The following is a 17,285-nucleotide window of genomic DNA, read 5'->3' as shown; positions in this document are numbered from 1 at the left end:
ATTAATAACTTCTAAATGACCCAAGGTGGATCAGCATGCATCACAAACCTCCAGGAACTCTCACTAGTCTAGCAGCTTTAAGAAAGATTCTAAAGCCACAGTGGTAGTGCACACCTTTAGTGCCAGCACTTGGGAGGCAGAGAGGCAGGAGGATTTCTGAGTTCGAGGCCAGCCTGGTCTACAGAATGAGTTCCAGAACAGCCAGGGCTACATAGAGAAACCCGTGTCTCAAAAAAACAAAAAACAAAAAACAAAAAACAAAAAGGAATAATATTCCTAATCTTTCTGAACCTTTTCCCCCCTAAAAAATGGGAATATTTGGACTCTATGTGGGAAACATTTACTTAGTGCAGAACCTGGCACAAACACCATGTATGTCTGTGTGTCTCTATGTTATACGGTATTACAATAAACAGTACAGATGCCTTTGGGGAACTCAGGGAATCTGGAAGCCTTGGCCTGTGGTGACTGGCCACAGCACAAAATGAAGCAGTGTGCTGAGCTGAGAAAAATTCAGAAGGGATTATGGGGAAGAATGCAGTGGAATAAACCTAGTGATTTCAACCCAGCTAGAGGGCATCCTTCCGATTCCTGAGCCTGAGACTGGAAACTGAGGAACTGAATGAATGCCTCTTTCTTTCTTTCTTTCTCTTCTAAGATGCCACAGCTCAGATCTGAAGGCTACTGTTTCAGGAAGAAGCTCCGCCCCAAAGTTCTGTATAGGTGTTTATTTTCGAGAAGACAGAAAAAGGATCCTGAAAAAAAAAAAACCCATGCTATATTCATTAACCACACCATAAAATCTTTAGGTCTAGGGCTTCTTTAACACTTACTGTATACAACCATAACCAAAGGGTGAAAGCTAGGAAGATGGGGTTAAATACATGAAAAAGGCCAATGAAAACTTACTTCCTGAACATCAGAGCACTTTTCTGCTATCAAAATATAATCCAAATGACAAATGCAAGCCAAAAGAAGCAATTTTATACGTCCCAGTATTCACATTTTTAAAAGCACAAAGGTGAATTTTCAATTATTGAATTCAATATACCCAAAGGACAATTTCAACATGTAATCAATCTCAAAATTATTTGAGTCTGGGGATATAGTTTAGTAGTAGAGCATCCATAATGTCCTGGGTTTAATCTTTAGATCCAAAATAAATCTGAGATAATTATCATCCTTTTTGTTGCCTTTTAAAAAATGATTCATTTATTTCATGTGCATGGGCATTTTGCCTGCATGCACATATTCATGCACCACATGTGTGTCTGGTTCCACAAATCCCTTGGAACTGGCATTAGTCAGTTGTGAGCTGCCATGTGAGTGCTGGGAATTGAACATTACTCTTAACCACTGAGCCATTTCTCCAGCCCCCTTTTGGTTGTCTTAATCTTTGAACACCAGAGCTCAAGTCACAGTTTCACACTGATCTGGATGGTGCTGAAGACTGAACATAGCATATGCTAAGCTTATACCATTCCACTACAGAATAGTATCTCAGGCTGATTTATTAAGAATGACTCTTTCCATTTTGAAATCTAACGTAGTTTAAACTCCGAAAAACTGAAGTATTCTTTTGTTTGTTTTTGTTTGGTTGGTTGGTTTGGTTTTTTAAGACAGGGTTTCTCTGTGTAGCCCTGGCTATTCTGGACCTTGGCTATTTAGCCCTCTGTAGGCCAGGCTAGTCTCCAACTCAAAGATCCTCCTGCCTCTGCCTCCCAAGTGTTGGGACTAAAGGTGTGTGCCACCACTGCCCACTATTATTCTAATTTTTTAAGGGAGGGGAATTTTATTACTATAAAAGAAATGTAACACAGAATAGATTAAATATTTTTTTGATTTTAGTCAGAGAAATGAACTGCTTGGAGTCACAATACAAAAAGAGTGGTGACTGGCAATTTCTTTCTTTTTTTTTTAGATTTATTTATCATATGTAAGTACACTGTAGCTGTCTTCAGACACACCAGAAGAGGGTGTCAGATCTCATTACAGATGGTTGTGAGCCACCATGTGGTTGCTGGGATTTGAACTCGGGACCTTTGGAAGAGCAATCAGTGCTCTTACCCGCTGAGCCATCTCGCCAGCCCCACTGGCAATTTCTAAGCTGAGCTGAGCAACTAAGTGGTTTTCCAAGTTTTCCTCTGAGATTACCATACTTTCCTGTTAATTGTTCCTGAAAAACCATGATTTTAAAATGTAGATGTGTTAATAGTAAATAATGGGTATAAAGAAACTAAGTAAACAACACACAAGGAAATAATCAAATACATCTAGAATACACCCAGCATGTGAAACACCGAGACAACGAATTAATGAGCAGCCTGGTCTTTCTCAAAACAAACAAACAAACAAACAAAACCAAAAACCAAAAAACAAGAAACAAAGATAAAAAGGTGGGGGCTGCTGTGGATTAAGACAGCTTAAATATACAAGATGGCCAAAAGCAGTGCATAAACACTGGGCTCTAATGCATTTTGGAGGCCAGCTCCAAAAACTTGAATATGCATTTGCAATTTGATGATGGGTCTTAGTGTTATTGCCACTAGGTAAAAACAGGATCGTATTTAAATAAGAAAAGTCCTTACTCATACTAGAAATACAGTAAGTATTTAAGAGGTATTTGTGTTTACAAATTATTTTCAAGAGCTAGAAAAAATATGGCAAATGTAACAGTAACAGTCTTTTAATCTAGGCAACAGCTATACACTATACAGGTATTCATTACACTATTCATTCAACTTTTCATTTTTGAACATCCTTATAACAAACAAGAAAAAGGAGAAACAATTCAAAATTAAAACAAAGACAATCAAATGTACTGTACAAACCTTGATTAAATTTTAGTTCATGAAAAGCAACTAAAAAAAGATACCTTTGAAATGACAGAAAATGGCCTGGATGTTACATGATATTAAAGAAATTGTTAATTCTCTTGGGTATGACAATACTATTTTGGTTATGTAGGAAATGATAGCCTAAGCTTTTAGGGATGATAGTCACAATGACTACAACATTCTTTGAACCAGTTCTAGGAGGAAGAAAGAACACATAATAAAAACTATATAACCTCTACCTATCTAGAAAACATGTTAACAACTATTAATTTAAATGATGTGTTTGTTTTGGAATCACCATTCTATTCTTTCAGCTTTTCTGTATGTTTACCTGAGTCTGTAATAGAAACTTTAAAAACACGTAAAAGCTAAAATAAGACCATTTAACATTCCTTGCCAGATGTGACATGCATATATATATATATATATATATATATATATAAATCTCTGCACTTGATAAGACTGAGGCAGGAAGATGCCCTGAGTATGAGGCCAGACTGGGCTCTAGAACATGTTAGAGCCCAGCCTGGGATAGAGCAAATGCCTTATTTGAAGAAAAGAAAATGGCCTTGTTTGAGACCTGCAATATTTTGAATACAAGAAAAATATATGGACACTATTTAAGAAGCTTGAAATATAAAATATATGATGTCTAAAATTTTTGAGACAGAGTCTCTCTGTATAGCCTTAGATACAGTTTCAGGAACTTGCTGTGTAGATCAGGCTGGCCTCTGCCTAAGTGCTGGGATCAAAGGCATATACCATTTTATCTAAAGTATTTATTTGCCAACCAAATTCTCCACATGAGTTTAGTTTCTAAAGTTGTATTTTTAAAATAAGACCTCTAATCTGCATAACTGAAGTGTGTCTCAACATTTAAAAAGCCACAAGTTGGTTTGTTAAATTTAAATCTCACACATTATTAAGGCAGGCTTATTCAAGTAGAAGTAAAAGATTTTATAATTACAAAAAATAAAGAATTTTCTCCTCAATGGGGTCTGAACTTTTCCTAAGAAAGTAATTCCAGAAGGAAGCCTTAATAACATTTTCATAATGATAACACCAAATGCCTAGTGAATGGGGATAACCACTGCTATGTTGTAGGTGCAAAAGGAAATCAGCAAGTCCGAATGTTAAACAACTACCCAACAGACTTTTAGCCACTATACCACTGCCTATCTTGAAAACTGATAATTGAAATGTAGACTAGCCTAGCAGCTCCAAATTTACATACTAACTGCTATCTGTTAACCATTTTATTGTCCCACAAGAAAAGAAGTTTTATTTTCTACTTCACAAATACTTTCTACTTCTATCTAAATTGAAACTGGGGACAAGGTGCTATGTTTTAGTGGCGAGGAAGCATCTGGATTTAATGGATAAAGACAAATCATGAATCCCCAGAGAAAGAGAGCAATCAAAACAATAGTAAAGGTAGCAAAAAAATCAAAACCTAAGCAGCAAACACGGTTTACATAGATGATGTATGGAGATGGGTCCTAGTGAATAAAAATAAGTAAATTTTTTAGTTTTAATTATTTGTCATATTAATAAATTCTGAGAATAAAGATAAAATTCCATAAAATTGAGCTTTCTATTAAAGATAATGACACTTCATAGTATTTCAGAAGGAAAAAAAACATGCCAGGCTGCTGAGTATTATTTAAAGGCACAAATGTGTTTATTTTTAAAATGGTATAATCAAACTTTTTCCCACAAGATCTGGTAACTAAAGCTGAGTGCTTTAGCATGGAGGATATCCATTAACCAAGTTTTTATGATGTCTAGAAAGAAAGAAAAATGCAAGAGGTAAACAGAGTCCCAGAGGTAACCAATGTGATTAGAAACCAATTAAGTTAAGCAATTACTGAAGCTGTTCTCTCTCCTTTGGGCAAGACTGGATCACAAGTGAGACTCTGATAAAGAAATGAAGATGCTTGTATGCAAAAAGGCCAAGGTTGTTTTAAAGAAAGTATCTTTTAAAAAAGATTTATATGGTAGAATGTACACAGAAATGCTTTATGAGTGTACACAGAAGATTTATGATCTACTAGTTTGGAAATGTCAAAATGTTTTTAGACATATAATTTGTTTTTGTGGTTAAAATGAGGGACAGATATAGGCAAGAGTATGGAAGACTATCATCAAGAGCTATTGTATGTGCCCTTACTGCATCTTAAGTAAGAAAATGCATTTAATGTATATGCACCATGCAGAACTATAAAAATCCTCAATGCCAATTCTAGCATGGATTACTTAAATTAACTTTTAAAAATAATCTAGCCCATTTCACATTAAGAAAAGCTAAAGTAAATCTGTAATAGTTGCATCACATCATAATCCAACCTTAAGGGTACTTGAAAAGTTGAACTATTCTACTACCTACCTGGTTTATTCTTCACCCACAAAATGTATTTTTAAAATTCCTAAATGCATAAGATATACAAAATCGGCATCTTATACAGAAAATATTCTCATAAACTACTCCTTTCTTGACTCCTGACCAACTCTGGGAATCTTATCTATAGACATCTACTTTAAATTGAGGAGTCCTGTCTATCGCTTTCAAATGCACCAACCTTCTCAAAAACGCTGGATGGAGTCATCAGACAAAACCTGATGTTCTGAATGATGGTATCTGTGTGTCTCCACCGTCGTCTATCATGTCGCAGCCAAGACTGCACAGCCTCGTACAGCTCAATTTCTGGAAACCTGCTCAGATGGTCATTATCCAAATAAGACATGAGCTTCTCGAAGCTCAGATAAGACAAAAAGTCAGGCCTGGACATTAGTGGCACAAAGTTGTCTAGCAGGAAGGCATCCAGCTTCTCCCTGACTCCCTCAATGTTAACACCGAAATCATCTAACAGTCTCATAATTTCCGCACAATTTTCTAAGCAGATTTTGGCTAAGAGAAAGGAGCAGCAGAATTTCACCACTTCTATAAGCTGAACATACATTGCTGCCTGAAGGATTTCATGTACAGTGTTCATACTTAGTTCTATAGTTCCATAATACATAAACTGAAGAACGTGACTGAAACCAGTAGCTGTTAGACCTTTCAAATGAATTTTGTCCTGATCTCGTTCCCTCATGTCTGCTGTGAACATAATTCTGAAGTAATCACTCTGGGTGGCCAAGAGAGCTTTATGGGCCTGGAACTGATGGTCTTCAATAACCAGAGTGACATCGAGAAGCAATCCCTCCTCATACAGCGCTCTGAACCCAGCAGAGACACTGGTGTCATGGATGGAGGAACAGAATCCTTCCACGTCCCCTGCCATGAATCACCTGGAAAAAAGTAATTAAAGAAAATGGTATTAATCATGACCATACATTGAGAAGGTATTATTAAGAATTGCAACAGTTCTTATAATGTATTAGGTCTACTAGTGCAAAGTCCTAAGTATATAAACCCTTAAAGAGAAGGCAACCTTCTATGAAAGTTTCCAAGCTAATGATTTTGGCTTCCTACCTGGGATAGAGACTCTACTAAAGACAGATCTATTAAACAGTGGTGGTAAACTGTTAACTTATAAACAATACCAACCTATCTGACTTTATACTAAATTCATCAAATATATTCATGTTTCAAAATTAGGAATACAAAAGATTTCATAAGCAAACAGTTAAGGAAAAGCCAATAAATAGAAAAAAAAGGAAAAACAAAAGTTTCAAAAATGCCTAGAAATTTATCCCAAAGAAAATAATTGGATAAATATGCCAAGTTGTACAGATAAAATTCTTCTTCCTAGCATTATATATAATAAACCATTATAAAGTATCTGACACAGCAGCATGCATCTGCAGTTCCAACTATAGGGAGGCTGAAAAAGAAAAAAATCACTTGAATCCAGAGTTCTAGGCTAGCCTAGGAATGATGAAGGTGAGAGAAAAGTAAGAATGGAGATGGTTGGAGGAACGGAGGGAAGGTAATAAACAAAACTTGCTGAGAATTCAAAGTCAGTCTGAGTTACAGAGCAAGTTCCAGACAAGCTCCTGTCTTGGGCTACATAGACATATCTTCCCTGTCCACAAAAAAATATTCAAAAAAGTTTAACACTTATGGGGTATCTATAATCCAAGCACTCAAGAAGCAGAGGCAGGAGGATTGCAGTATGTTCCGTGCAAGCCAGGGCTACATAACAAGACACTCTAAAAAACAAATTTGACAACGGATTATTAAATAAATATGGTATAACAGATAAGAGTGGTGATAGCAATCTGCCTAGTCTAACAAAGGTTATTTATTAGATGTTACCACAATCTACTGAGTATACCTCCAAAAATAAAATACATATGTATTTGTTCAGATGAGAAAAAGTCTGGAAGAACAGATACCAAAATGATGAACACTTCTTTTCTTTCTTTTTTTTTTTGTCTTTTTTTTTTAAGATTTATTTATTATTATACATAAATTCACTGTAGCTGATTTCAGACACACCAGAAGAGGGCGTCAGATCTCATTATGGATGGTTGTGAGCCACCATGTGGTTGCTGGGATTTGAACTCAGGATGTTTGGAAGAGCAGTCAGTGCCCTTACCTGCTGAGCCATCTCACAGGCTCAGCCCCACTTCTTTTCTTTTATACTTATCTGATTAACCTCATTTTTTAAGAAACAGATGAATACTTTCTTATTTTTACAGTATGTAATTTTAAAGAAAAGTAAAAAAAAAATCTACATAGTTAAGAAATGAAACTAAGTACAATTAAAATGAGATCTAGGAGTTTGAGCATGGAGGAATATCTTTAATTCCAACACTAAGTGAGGCAGAGGCAAGTGTATCTATCTCAAGGCCAGCCTTACCTACATAGCAAGTTCCAGCCTATCCAGAGCTACACAGTGAGACCTTATCTCAAACAAGACAGATCTATGGCTCAGAAGTAGAGTGTGGATTTAGTATTAAGCCCTGGGTTCAATTCCAAGCATCACAAAAAAACATAAATAATAAAAATAAATTAGGGCCAAATAAGGCAAAAATAAACTAACTTAGTCTAGTCTATTTATGAATTGAAGTAATTTTTCCCACTAACACCCACCTCAAGCCATCTTCTATCTTGCTCTTTCTTTGCTTCTAGCTTCCTCTCTAATGGTTTCTCCACTCTTGAATGCCCTCACAACTCCTTCCAATGTGTTCTGTAGAATCTTCCTTTATTATATACAAATTTCATTACATGTATATGTTGGTCCAAAGTCCCTTCTCCATCCTCATTTAAATTAAACATTTTTCCTTAAATTCCTACCTTCCAGACATCCTGTTTCTATCCCTACCTTCAGTATTCTTAGGAAAAAACCTCTTTCAAGACATACAGATATTTCTTATCCTTTCCTTAACTTCTGACCATTCTTTTCATATATAAAACCTAGGCCTTTTAATAAGATAAAAAAAAAATCCATCGTCTTATATGCCCCAGTACAGGGGAACACCGAGGCCAAGAAGCGGGAGTGGGTGGGTAGGGGAGCAGGGCAGGGGGAGGGTATAGGGGATTTTCAGGATAGCATTTGAAATGTAAATGAAGAAAATATCTAATAAAAAAAATGTTTAAAAATATGTATATAATCCATCTTCTGTTGTCTCTTGTTATACATTGCTTGATCAATGGCTCTCCCATCTGCCTGGCACCTGGCTGAATTATATGTACTTATTCAGCATTCACAAAAGGCAATGCACACAAAAACTGAGACACAGCCCCCACTATCTCTCAACTCCTATATACTGTCTTTATTCCACTGCAAACTTTTAAGACCTGCCTTCATCCAGAACTAACTCTACATCTGAAATCTAAACTATCAACTTCCTAATAAACACTGATTCTTTTAAAGAAAGAAAGGCACCATATAGTGCAAGCTGGTGGAAGACTCTTTAGGCCTCCTGCCTCCCAAGTGCTAGGATGATAAGCCTAAACCACCACAGCTAGTCACTGTCCTCTTCTTTTACTTGCCTTATCATATCTTAACTTTATCACTTTTTACATCTTAACACTTTCTCCTATCAGATAACAACTCCTGCCAGGGCCTCCATTTTCCTTGCCTCTTTGCCTGTCCTTCATACCTTCTAACTAAACAAAAACCACGCTGATCTGTCTTTCACTCTTAAGGCAGACGTTCAGTGTCAGTGAAGAGGTTTTTTAAACAACTGTAAGGCTATTCCCTACTGGTGAGTACTAATACACAATCAAAAAGATGTCAGCAAAGTAAGCTTAACTGGTATTGACAAATCTCTGGAATGTTATAGCCAAGCCACTGAAGGAGAGGTGGTTTTCAGAAAGGGTTTCAGAGTCTCACACTGCTACAGTCCAGGCCCTGAACTCACAGCATCTTCCTGTTTCAGACTCCCAAATCCTAGAAATACAGAAGTACCCCATGCCCCACAATGCAGCCACTTTGAAAACAGTCTAAAGTTCCTCATGTTTTTGGAATTGTATGTTTGAGCCCTCTGCTGAAACATTACCTACAGATCATGCCAGGCTTTGAAGAACACAATCAAAAGATGTAGAAGTCAACATCTGTGGCTCTGAAATCCTACCAAGTAACAATGCTGGGACCTAATCTCAATTCCTTTTCCCTCTGCTTGGGTGTTTGAACCAAGAGCCTTTCCAACTAAGCAACTGGCAACACATCTGACTCCTGTCACTACTCTATCTCCTCCTAGAGGCAACACTTGCCAATCTCACTATTCTATTACCATTGCTCCCCTGATATTTACTGAAGGAGAAGCACCTGTATGCCAGGTACTACATTACATATGGATATATGTGCCAGTCAGGAATCTTCTCTGTAGAATAGATGTGGTTAAGAAGGAAAAGGCAGCATTCAAGACACTAAGCCACCACTCCTCCACTCTCATGGGAGGTGATCACTAGATTTCCTACATCTTCAATATGTTATCTATGACACTATCTTTTAACTTCTTGACTTTTTAACCTATTTAGTCAGTGTTGAATCTGGCTTGAGCTCACATAACAAAAGAATGTTAGTAAGAAAAAAATCTGAACCAGGTGGAGTGGCATATACCTGAAATCTCTGTGTAGGAGGAGGGGAATAGGAGTTCAAAGTCATCCTTGGCTACAAAGCTTAGGTCAAAACTAGCCTGGGCTACACCTGAAAGGTTAAGAGCACTGGTTGCTCTTCTAGAGGATCCCAGTTTAATTCCCAGCACCCACATAACTCTAGTCCCAGGGAATCTGACACCCTAGCACAGACATACAGATAGGCAAAACATCTTGGCACATAAAAATACATCTTTTATCATTTTTAATTTTTATTTATGAGGACACTTTTGCTCTCTTAAGACATACCAGTAGAGGGCATCGGATCCCATTAAAGATGGTGGTGAGCCACCATGTAGTTGCTGGGAATTGAACTCAGGACCTCTGGCTGAGCCATCTCTCCAGCTCCCATAAAAATAAATCTTTTTTTGGGGGGGGGATGAAAAGGTTTGTTCAGCTTACACTTCCACAGCATTGTTCATCATTAAAAGAAGTCATGACAGGGACTGAAACAGGACAGGAACCTGGAGGCAAGAGCTGATGCAGAAGTATGAAGGGGTTCATCTTACTGGCTTGCTTCCCCCTGGCTTACAGTTTGCTTTTTTTTTTTTTTTTTTTTTTGAGCACAGGATCCCCAGTGGAGGAGCTAGAGAATATACCCAAGGAGCTGAAGGAGCTTGCAGCCCCATAGGAGGAACAACAATATGAACTTACCAGTACCCCCAGAGCTCCCAGGGACTTAACCACCAACCAAAGAGCACACATGGTGGGACCCATGGTTCCAGCTGCATATGTAGCAGAGGATGGCCTAGTCAGTCATCAATGGGAGGAGAGGCCCTTGGTCCTGTGAAGGCTCAATGTCCCAGTGTAGGGGAATGCCAGGACAGGGAAGCAGGAGTGGGTAGGTTGGGGAGCAGGAAGAGGGAGGGAAAGGATAGGGGATTTTCAGAGGGGAAACCAGGAAAGGGGATAACATTTGAAATGTAAATAAAGAAAATATCCAATAAAAAGAAAAAAGTAGAAAAAATAAAAATAAAAATAGATCTTTAAAAAATAGCCTGAGGCCGGGCATGGTGGCGCACGCCTTTAATCCCAGCACTTGGGAGGCAAAGGCAGGTGGATTTATGAGTTCAAGGCCAGCCTGGTCTACAGAGTGAGTTCCAGGACAGCCAGGGCTACACAGAGAAACCCTGTCTCGAAAAAAAAAAATAGCCTGAAAGGGTAATATACCAAAAATATTAAAAATGGTTTTCTTGGTATGGAGGCATGTCAGGCAATTTCACTGACTGCTTATCTGTTTTGTAATATATCTACAATCAAAAGATATCACTGTTTTTATAAAAACCTATTAAGAAAAATCTTTAAAAGCCTGATTTCCTGGTCTCTCTCTTCTTGGCCCCTTCTACAGCATGATGTAGCTCATGGCTGTCAACAGCACATACTATTCTGAATTTCTTCCTATACTACTCATTCTTCATTCTCATTCATGGGTTCACTTTTCTCAAACTACTCCCGTGAGCATTGGTGTCACCTGTAAATCAGTTCTTGCCCCTTTCTCTCATTAAACACTGTGTCCCTCTTAACAATTGTGTCTAAATCCATGGTTTCTAAGATCTACTTTCACAACTATCTTGGCAGCCTTTCCATATTTTAATCCTTCCTCCATTCTGCCATATAGTAAATCAATTGTGCAACAAACACTTCTGTACACTGCATTTGGGACTTCAAAATCAATATATCTAAACAGAATCCTAATCCTATCTGTCCCTACTCAGTTTTTTCTTTTATATTTTCCATTTTATCAAGAGAGATATTCTAAGTGCCCGCTTCTTCCCATGTCTTTTTTGTTTATTTGTTTGCCAAGGTCATACTCTATAGCCATACTGGCCTGTAACTCCTGTAACTCATTGTGTATGTAGTACAAGCTGGCCTCACACTCACAGCAATTCTTTTGCTTCAGTCTCCAAAGAGCTATGGCTATAGACATGGACTACTATACCCAATGCCATTAATCTCTTAACCCATCTTTCAGGCCTATTGATTCTACCACATTAAATGTTCACTAATCAAAGATAGCACAGTTATGCACTAAATGAAATTCAGATTGAAATATTTATTTAGTATGTCATTAATTTAAAATTATACAATTTAATCAGGTTTTTGTTTAGGGGCAGGGGCTTACTATACAGCCCTGGCTGGCCTGGAACTCTCTATGCAAATTAGGTTGGTCTTGAACTCTGATTTAACTCCTCTGCCTCCTGGCTGAACATGGCTACACAGTAAGACCTTGTTTTTTAAAAGGCAAACATAATTTTTAAAAATATTTTAAAAAAAATTTTTTTGAGACAGGGTCTCTATGTAGCCTCAGCTGTTCTGGAACTTGCTCTGTAGAACAGGCTAGCCCTTGCTCTGTAGAACAGGCTAGCCCTCAGACTCAGAGATCTGCCTGCCTCTGCCTTCCAAGTGCTGGGATTAAAGGTTTGCAAGACCACTAAAAATGTTTTTAATACGAAAATTTGAGAAACATAGAACACAGAGGGCTATTTTTATGGAGGTGTTGTTCTAGATAACATAATCATATTTATCAGAATTATTTTAACTCACAAATTCAAGATTAAAGTCAGCAGGCAAAGTGCACACCTAAGTCCAAACATTCAGGAGGCTGAGGCAAAAAGATTGAATTTGAGGCCAGCCTGGTTGCATAGAGGGTTGAAAGCCAAGCTAGACTACTTACTACTCATCAATTTTTTTTCTTGTCTTAATTTTTTGTCTGCTTGCTTTTTGTTTTTTAAGACAGGGTTCAAAAGCCCTGGCTGTCCTGGAACTCTCTTTGTAGACCAGGTTATCCTCAAACTCACAGAAATCTGCCTGTCTCTACCTCCCAAGTACTGTGATTAAAAGATGTTGAACCACAAAGTCCAGCTTGTCTAAAACATTTTTTAAAGTAAAGTTAATTAGCTCATAAGTTTCCAAGTGATATAAGGCATATGTACAAAAATAAAATACTAGGAACAAAAGTGAGCTCAAACAGCATGGTATCTGGATAATCAAACCTTCTGATTAGTGTAAGGCTACCATAATGCTAATTACCAATTTTCAAAATAATTATCAAGTAAAACATCATAACAAATTAAACTGGATAAAAATTCTGGTATTTCATTAATTTCTATGAGTCATGGTTACCAATTATCACTGATAATTCAGATATACTAGTCACATTCAATGATAATTTAACAACAGAAACCTAGACATTACCATTCATAGACTATGAATAGAGTGTTCCTATTTTGTTAACCTGCTATTTTGACATTGTGTGTATATATATATATACATATATATATACATATACATATATACACATATACATATATATATATATATATGCGCACACATACACACACACACAACTCATATCACAGAGATCTTCTCTAAGGCCTGGAGTTCAGTAGTGCTTGCCTACCATGCACAAAACCCTGATATCAATCTCCAACACTGTAAGAAATATGATCCAATAGTTACTACTACCTAAAAAGGTTTCAAACAGCTATGTTCATGAACATTTATGAAAAACTGTATCTAAATAAAGCTCTTTTTTACGTTTATTTTGTGTGTATGGATGTTTTGCCTGCATGTATGTATGCATGTGCACCGCATGTATGCCTGGTTCAGAAGATAGCATTCGATCAGTGGAACTGGAGCTACAGATGCTAGGGTGCCACCATGTGGGTTTATGAACCAAACTCCCTTTCTGTAAGAGCAACAAGTTCTCTTAAGCACTGAGCCACCTCTCCAGCCCCTAAATGACAACATTTAAAGGAGATACATGACCTGCAATACAACTAAGCATGTGCAAGTCTCCAGGTTCAATTCCTTTCCTGGTTCAACCCCTATGCAGCAAAAATAAAGAGGTATACTTCTTTGTGGAGGGAGTATTTTTGTTTGGGGGACAGGCTATGCACTTGAGGCCTGCCTTAGCTTATGATCCTCTTGCAGAATATATCAAAAAGTAATCCAAACCCAAGTCTGGTGGCTCATTCATATAATCCCAACTATTTGGAAAGTTGAGGCAGGAAGATTTCTACAAGTTGCAAACCACCCTGGCCTACAGTATAATATTTTGTCTCCAAAAAAGTGATCAAAATACCTAACTATGGCAGAAATATCATATGGCAATCAAGCAATAGTAAACTCCCTGTCAAAAAAATCAGCACTCCTGTTTTGAGTACCAGGTGCCATCCTCTGTTTGCCCAGCCTGCCTAGAATTCCTAGCAGGTAGGCTCCTCTTTGGGTTTAGCCCTAATCACATATGGTCAGATCTACCTGGGAAATATTAATCAAGATGAATAACATTTTGTCAACAAATCTAGAAAGACAGGAGAGAGGAGAAAAGGAAGAAGGGATGTATACTGACTATGTAGTACTAGAATTGAGCATTTCAAAGAGCAACTATAGACATACACTTGTGGCCTGATTATCACAGAAATGCAGTCAACTGAGAAGGAAGAATACAAAGAGTGCTTCTTAACACCTTCTTTTTCCAGTCCCCAGATCCAGATCTGAAAGAAATCTTTATGTTCTTGGAATAGTCTCCCTTGTTACTACCTGAGCTGACTTCTACTTATAGCAAAGGGTCCTAAATAACAGTCTTAGAACAGAAATATCTGTTAGTTACTTAAGATTTGTTAGCCTTCTGTCTCTGTAAAAGTGAGAGAGAGAGAGAGAGAGAGAGAGAGAGAGAGAGAGAGAGAGAGAGAGAGAGCATGCATTAAATATAATCTCTGAACTTTAGAGGCATAATATTCTCATTTGATATTCTACTTTTTATATGATTGTATAGCTATTCAATGTTCTTACATGCATATTAAAACTAAAGTTGGGTAGTGGTTCCTCACACCTTTAATACCAGCACTTGAGAAGCAGAGGCAGGTAATCTCTAAATTCAATGACAATCTGTTTTACAGAGCTAGTTCCTAGATAGCCAGGGCTGCCCAGAGAAACCCAATCTCGAAAAACTAAACAAACAAACAAGCAAGCAAAGTGTAGATACTTTAAAGTTACACCAAGATATATAATCTAAATACAAGATCTAAATCAACTTCAAGGTAATGTTTGATAGCTAGGGCATATGCAGTATTTTCCACTCAATGCACTTAACAGTAAGATCAACAGCTTTAGACCAGGATCTGTAACTTGTATGGAAAGCATGTATAGAAGCAGAAAACTATGAAATACTGCATGATGAACTGACACCACCATCCAGTCTCTCAATGAAAGCATGAGTCAGTCAAATCTAGAGTCGTGCTCAAGAGATCAAATTGTAATTCTACCTCAACTAGCTCTGTGACCTTAGAGCAAGCTATTTAGCTTCTCTGTGGCCTAATGTCTTCATCTGTAAAATGAGGGTACTAATAGTAATAGAATCTACATTATCGTATGCTCTGAGAATTAAATGACTTAATGCATATAAAGCACTTAGCATGATACATAGCTGTGAAGTACACTATTGGTACTGCATCCTTTCTCTTGGTGCCACTCAAGCCCAATAGTAAACATGACACTTTTACTTAGAAATTGAATAATGCTGGGCGTGGTGGCGCATGCCTTTAGCCCCAGCACTTGGGAAGCAGAGGCAGGTGGATTTCTGAGTTCGAAGCCAGGCCAGCCTGGTCTACAGAGTGAGTTCCAGGACAGCAAGGGCTACACAGAGAAACCCTGTCTCGAAAAACCAAAAAAAAGAAGTTGAATAATAAATCTAATACTGCTAGCCTCATAGCAACAACACTTTGAATCAACCCAGAGCAACTGTGACTTACTTGATAGATGAAGACACTAAGTTTTATAGATATAGATGAACAGACATTATTCAAGATCACACATATAATTAAGTGTTAAAAAGAGAGGGTACATACCTTAATAATACAAAGAAAAGGGGCATAAAAAAGGAATTTTTAAGGGGGCTGGAGTGATAGCTCAGAAGTTAAGAGCAGTGACTGCTCTTCTAAAGATTCTGAGTTCAATTCCCAGCAACCACATTGTGGCTCACAACTATCTATAATGGGATTCAATGTCCTCTTATGGTGTGTCTGAAGACAGCTACAGTATACTCATATACATTAAATAATAATAAAAACTTTTTAAAAGATGAAATTATGATCTTTTAAAATAAAGAATTTAAAAGAATCTAAAAATAATTTTACGTGTTTCTCTCATTGTAAAAAAAAAAAAACAAACAAACAAAAACAAAAACCCTACAGCTTACAAAATTTTAAAAACGCATTTTGTATCTGACATATTCTACTAAACAGCATAGATTTATAATATCAACATTTAAGGCATCAAATAACCAACTTACAAATGAACACGTGAAACAAAAGCAACTTGTTCTCAATCCATAACCTGGACACTACAAAGGAAAAAAAAAAAAAAGACTTAGAATGGCAAGGTTTAAACTCAAACAGAAAAAAGAAAATTATAATATAAAAACACATATTTACATAAATTTAAAAAAGAATTAGGAAAATCAAATTTAAGACTGTAAAAAAGATATAAAATCTTATATAAAATTCTCTACAGAACTATACCAATTTTAGAAAGAAAATAATAATTATAAGAAGTATAACACAAAACTCAAATAGTTAGCTCTATGATCAATGAGGATTGGGAAAAATCCAATTAATAAGGGGCTTTTGAGAAAATTATTACTAACTCACAAAATGGTAAATGTTCAGAAATTCTATATCCTCATTTCTCATAATGTATCTTCAAATCAGGGCAAATTATGGCTTATAAACCTAATGTGTACATATTCTATACTTGGCCTTCAGAATTTAAAATATTTTTTTCCAAAAGAAGAATGAACCTAAATTACAAGGCATGTTGAACAAGAAATACTGAACAATGTGTCTTGTTTTATCAACTTGGCACTGTCAAAGCATGGGGGGAGGGGAGCTGGCTAGAGAGTTAGTCCATACCTCAGTGGTAGAGGGCCCTGGATTCAGAGCTCAATTCCCAGTACATACATATGTAATGCATACACACACATATACACACACACACATAGGGTAGGAGAAACACTGATTCATGTCTTTGAGCATATGATATGGTCTAAAGAGAACTAGAACTAGAGTCCTAGTCACCTGAAAGGGCTTGTCAAGGTCAAAATTATTCTCAAAATACTTAGAAAGCTTCAGGGCTAACAAAAAGTTGTTATAAGGACTAGGACTGTCGCTCAGAGATAACACACTTACCTAGCAGGCATGAGTTTCCTAAATTCAATACCTAGGACAGCCCCCACCCCCAACTTACCTCTCACCTTTACTTTCTGATTTTAATGAGTATCCAGAATGTGAATACCTGTCATATTTTTTTAAAAGATTTATTTATTTATTATATGTAAGTACACTGTAGATGTCTTCAGACACTCCAGAAGAGGGCGCCAGATCTCGTTACGGATGGTT

At 37.0% G+C, this 17,285-nt stretch overlaps 1 protein-coding gene across 7 annotated transcripts in view; it reads right to left on the bottom strand.

Annotated features, from left to right (window-relative positions):
* The window catches only part of Klhl15 (kelch like family member 15), a 43,077-nt gene that overhangs the window by 19,054 nt on the left and 6,738 nt on the right, over positions 1 to 17,285 (bottom strand). For 3 of the 7 annotated variants that reach the window (XM_029473267.1, XM_029473268.1, XM_021153401.2), the window contains 2 exons: positions 16,181 to 16,231; positions 5,417 to 6,128 (listed from right to left, as the gene is read on the bottom strand). In XM_029473267.1, the coding sequence (XP_029329127.1) occupies positions 5,417 to 6,121 (705 nt within the window). In that variant the 5' untranslated portion in view covers positions 6,122 to 6,128; positions 16,181 to 16,231. Of the gene's footprint in view, positions 1 to 229; positions 756 to 5,416; positions 6,129 to 16,180; positions 16,232 to 17,285 lie in introns of those variants that run through there. The other 4 variants (XM_029473269.1, XM_029473271.1, XM_029473270.1 and 1 more) reach the window with 2 other exon arrangements.

This window comes from Mus caroli, chromosome X (assembly GCF_900094665.2).
Source record: "Mus caroli chromosome X, CAROLI_EIJ_v1.1, whole genome shotgun sequence".
NCBI lineage: Eukaryota > Metazoa > Chordata > Mammalia > Rodentia > Muridae > Mus > Mus caroli.
This window is presented reverse-complemented; position numbering and strand designations above follow the sequence as displayed.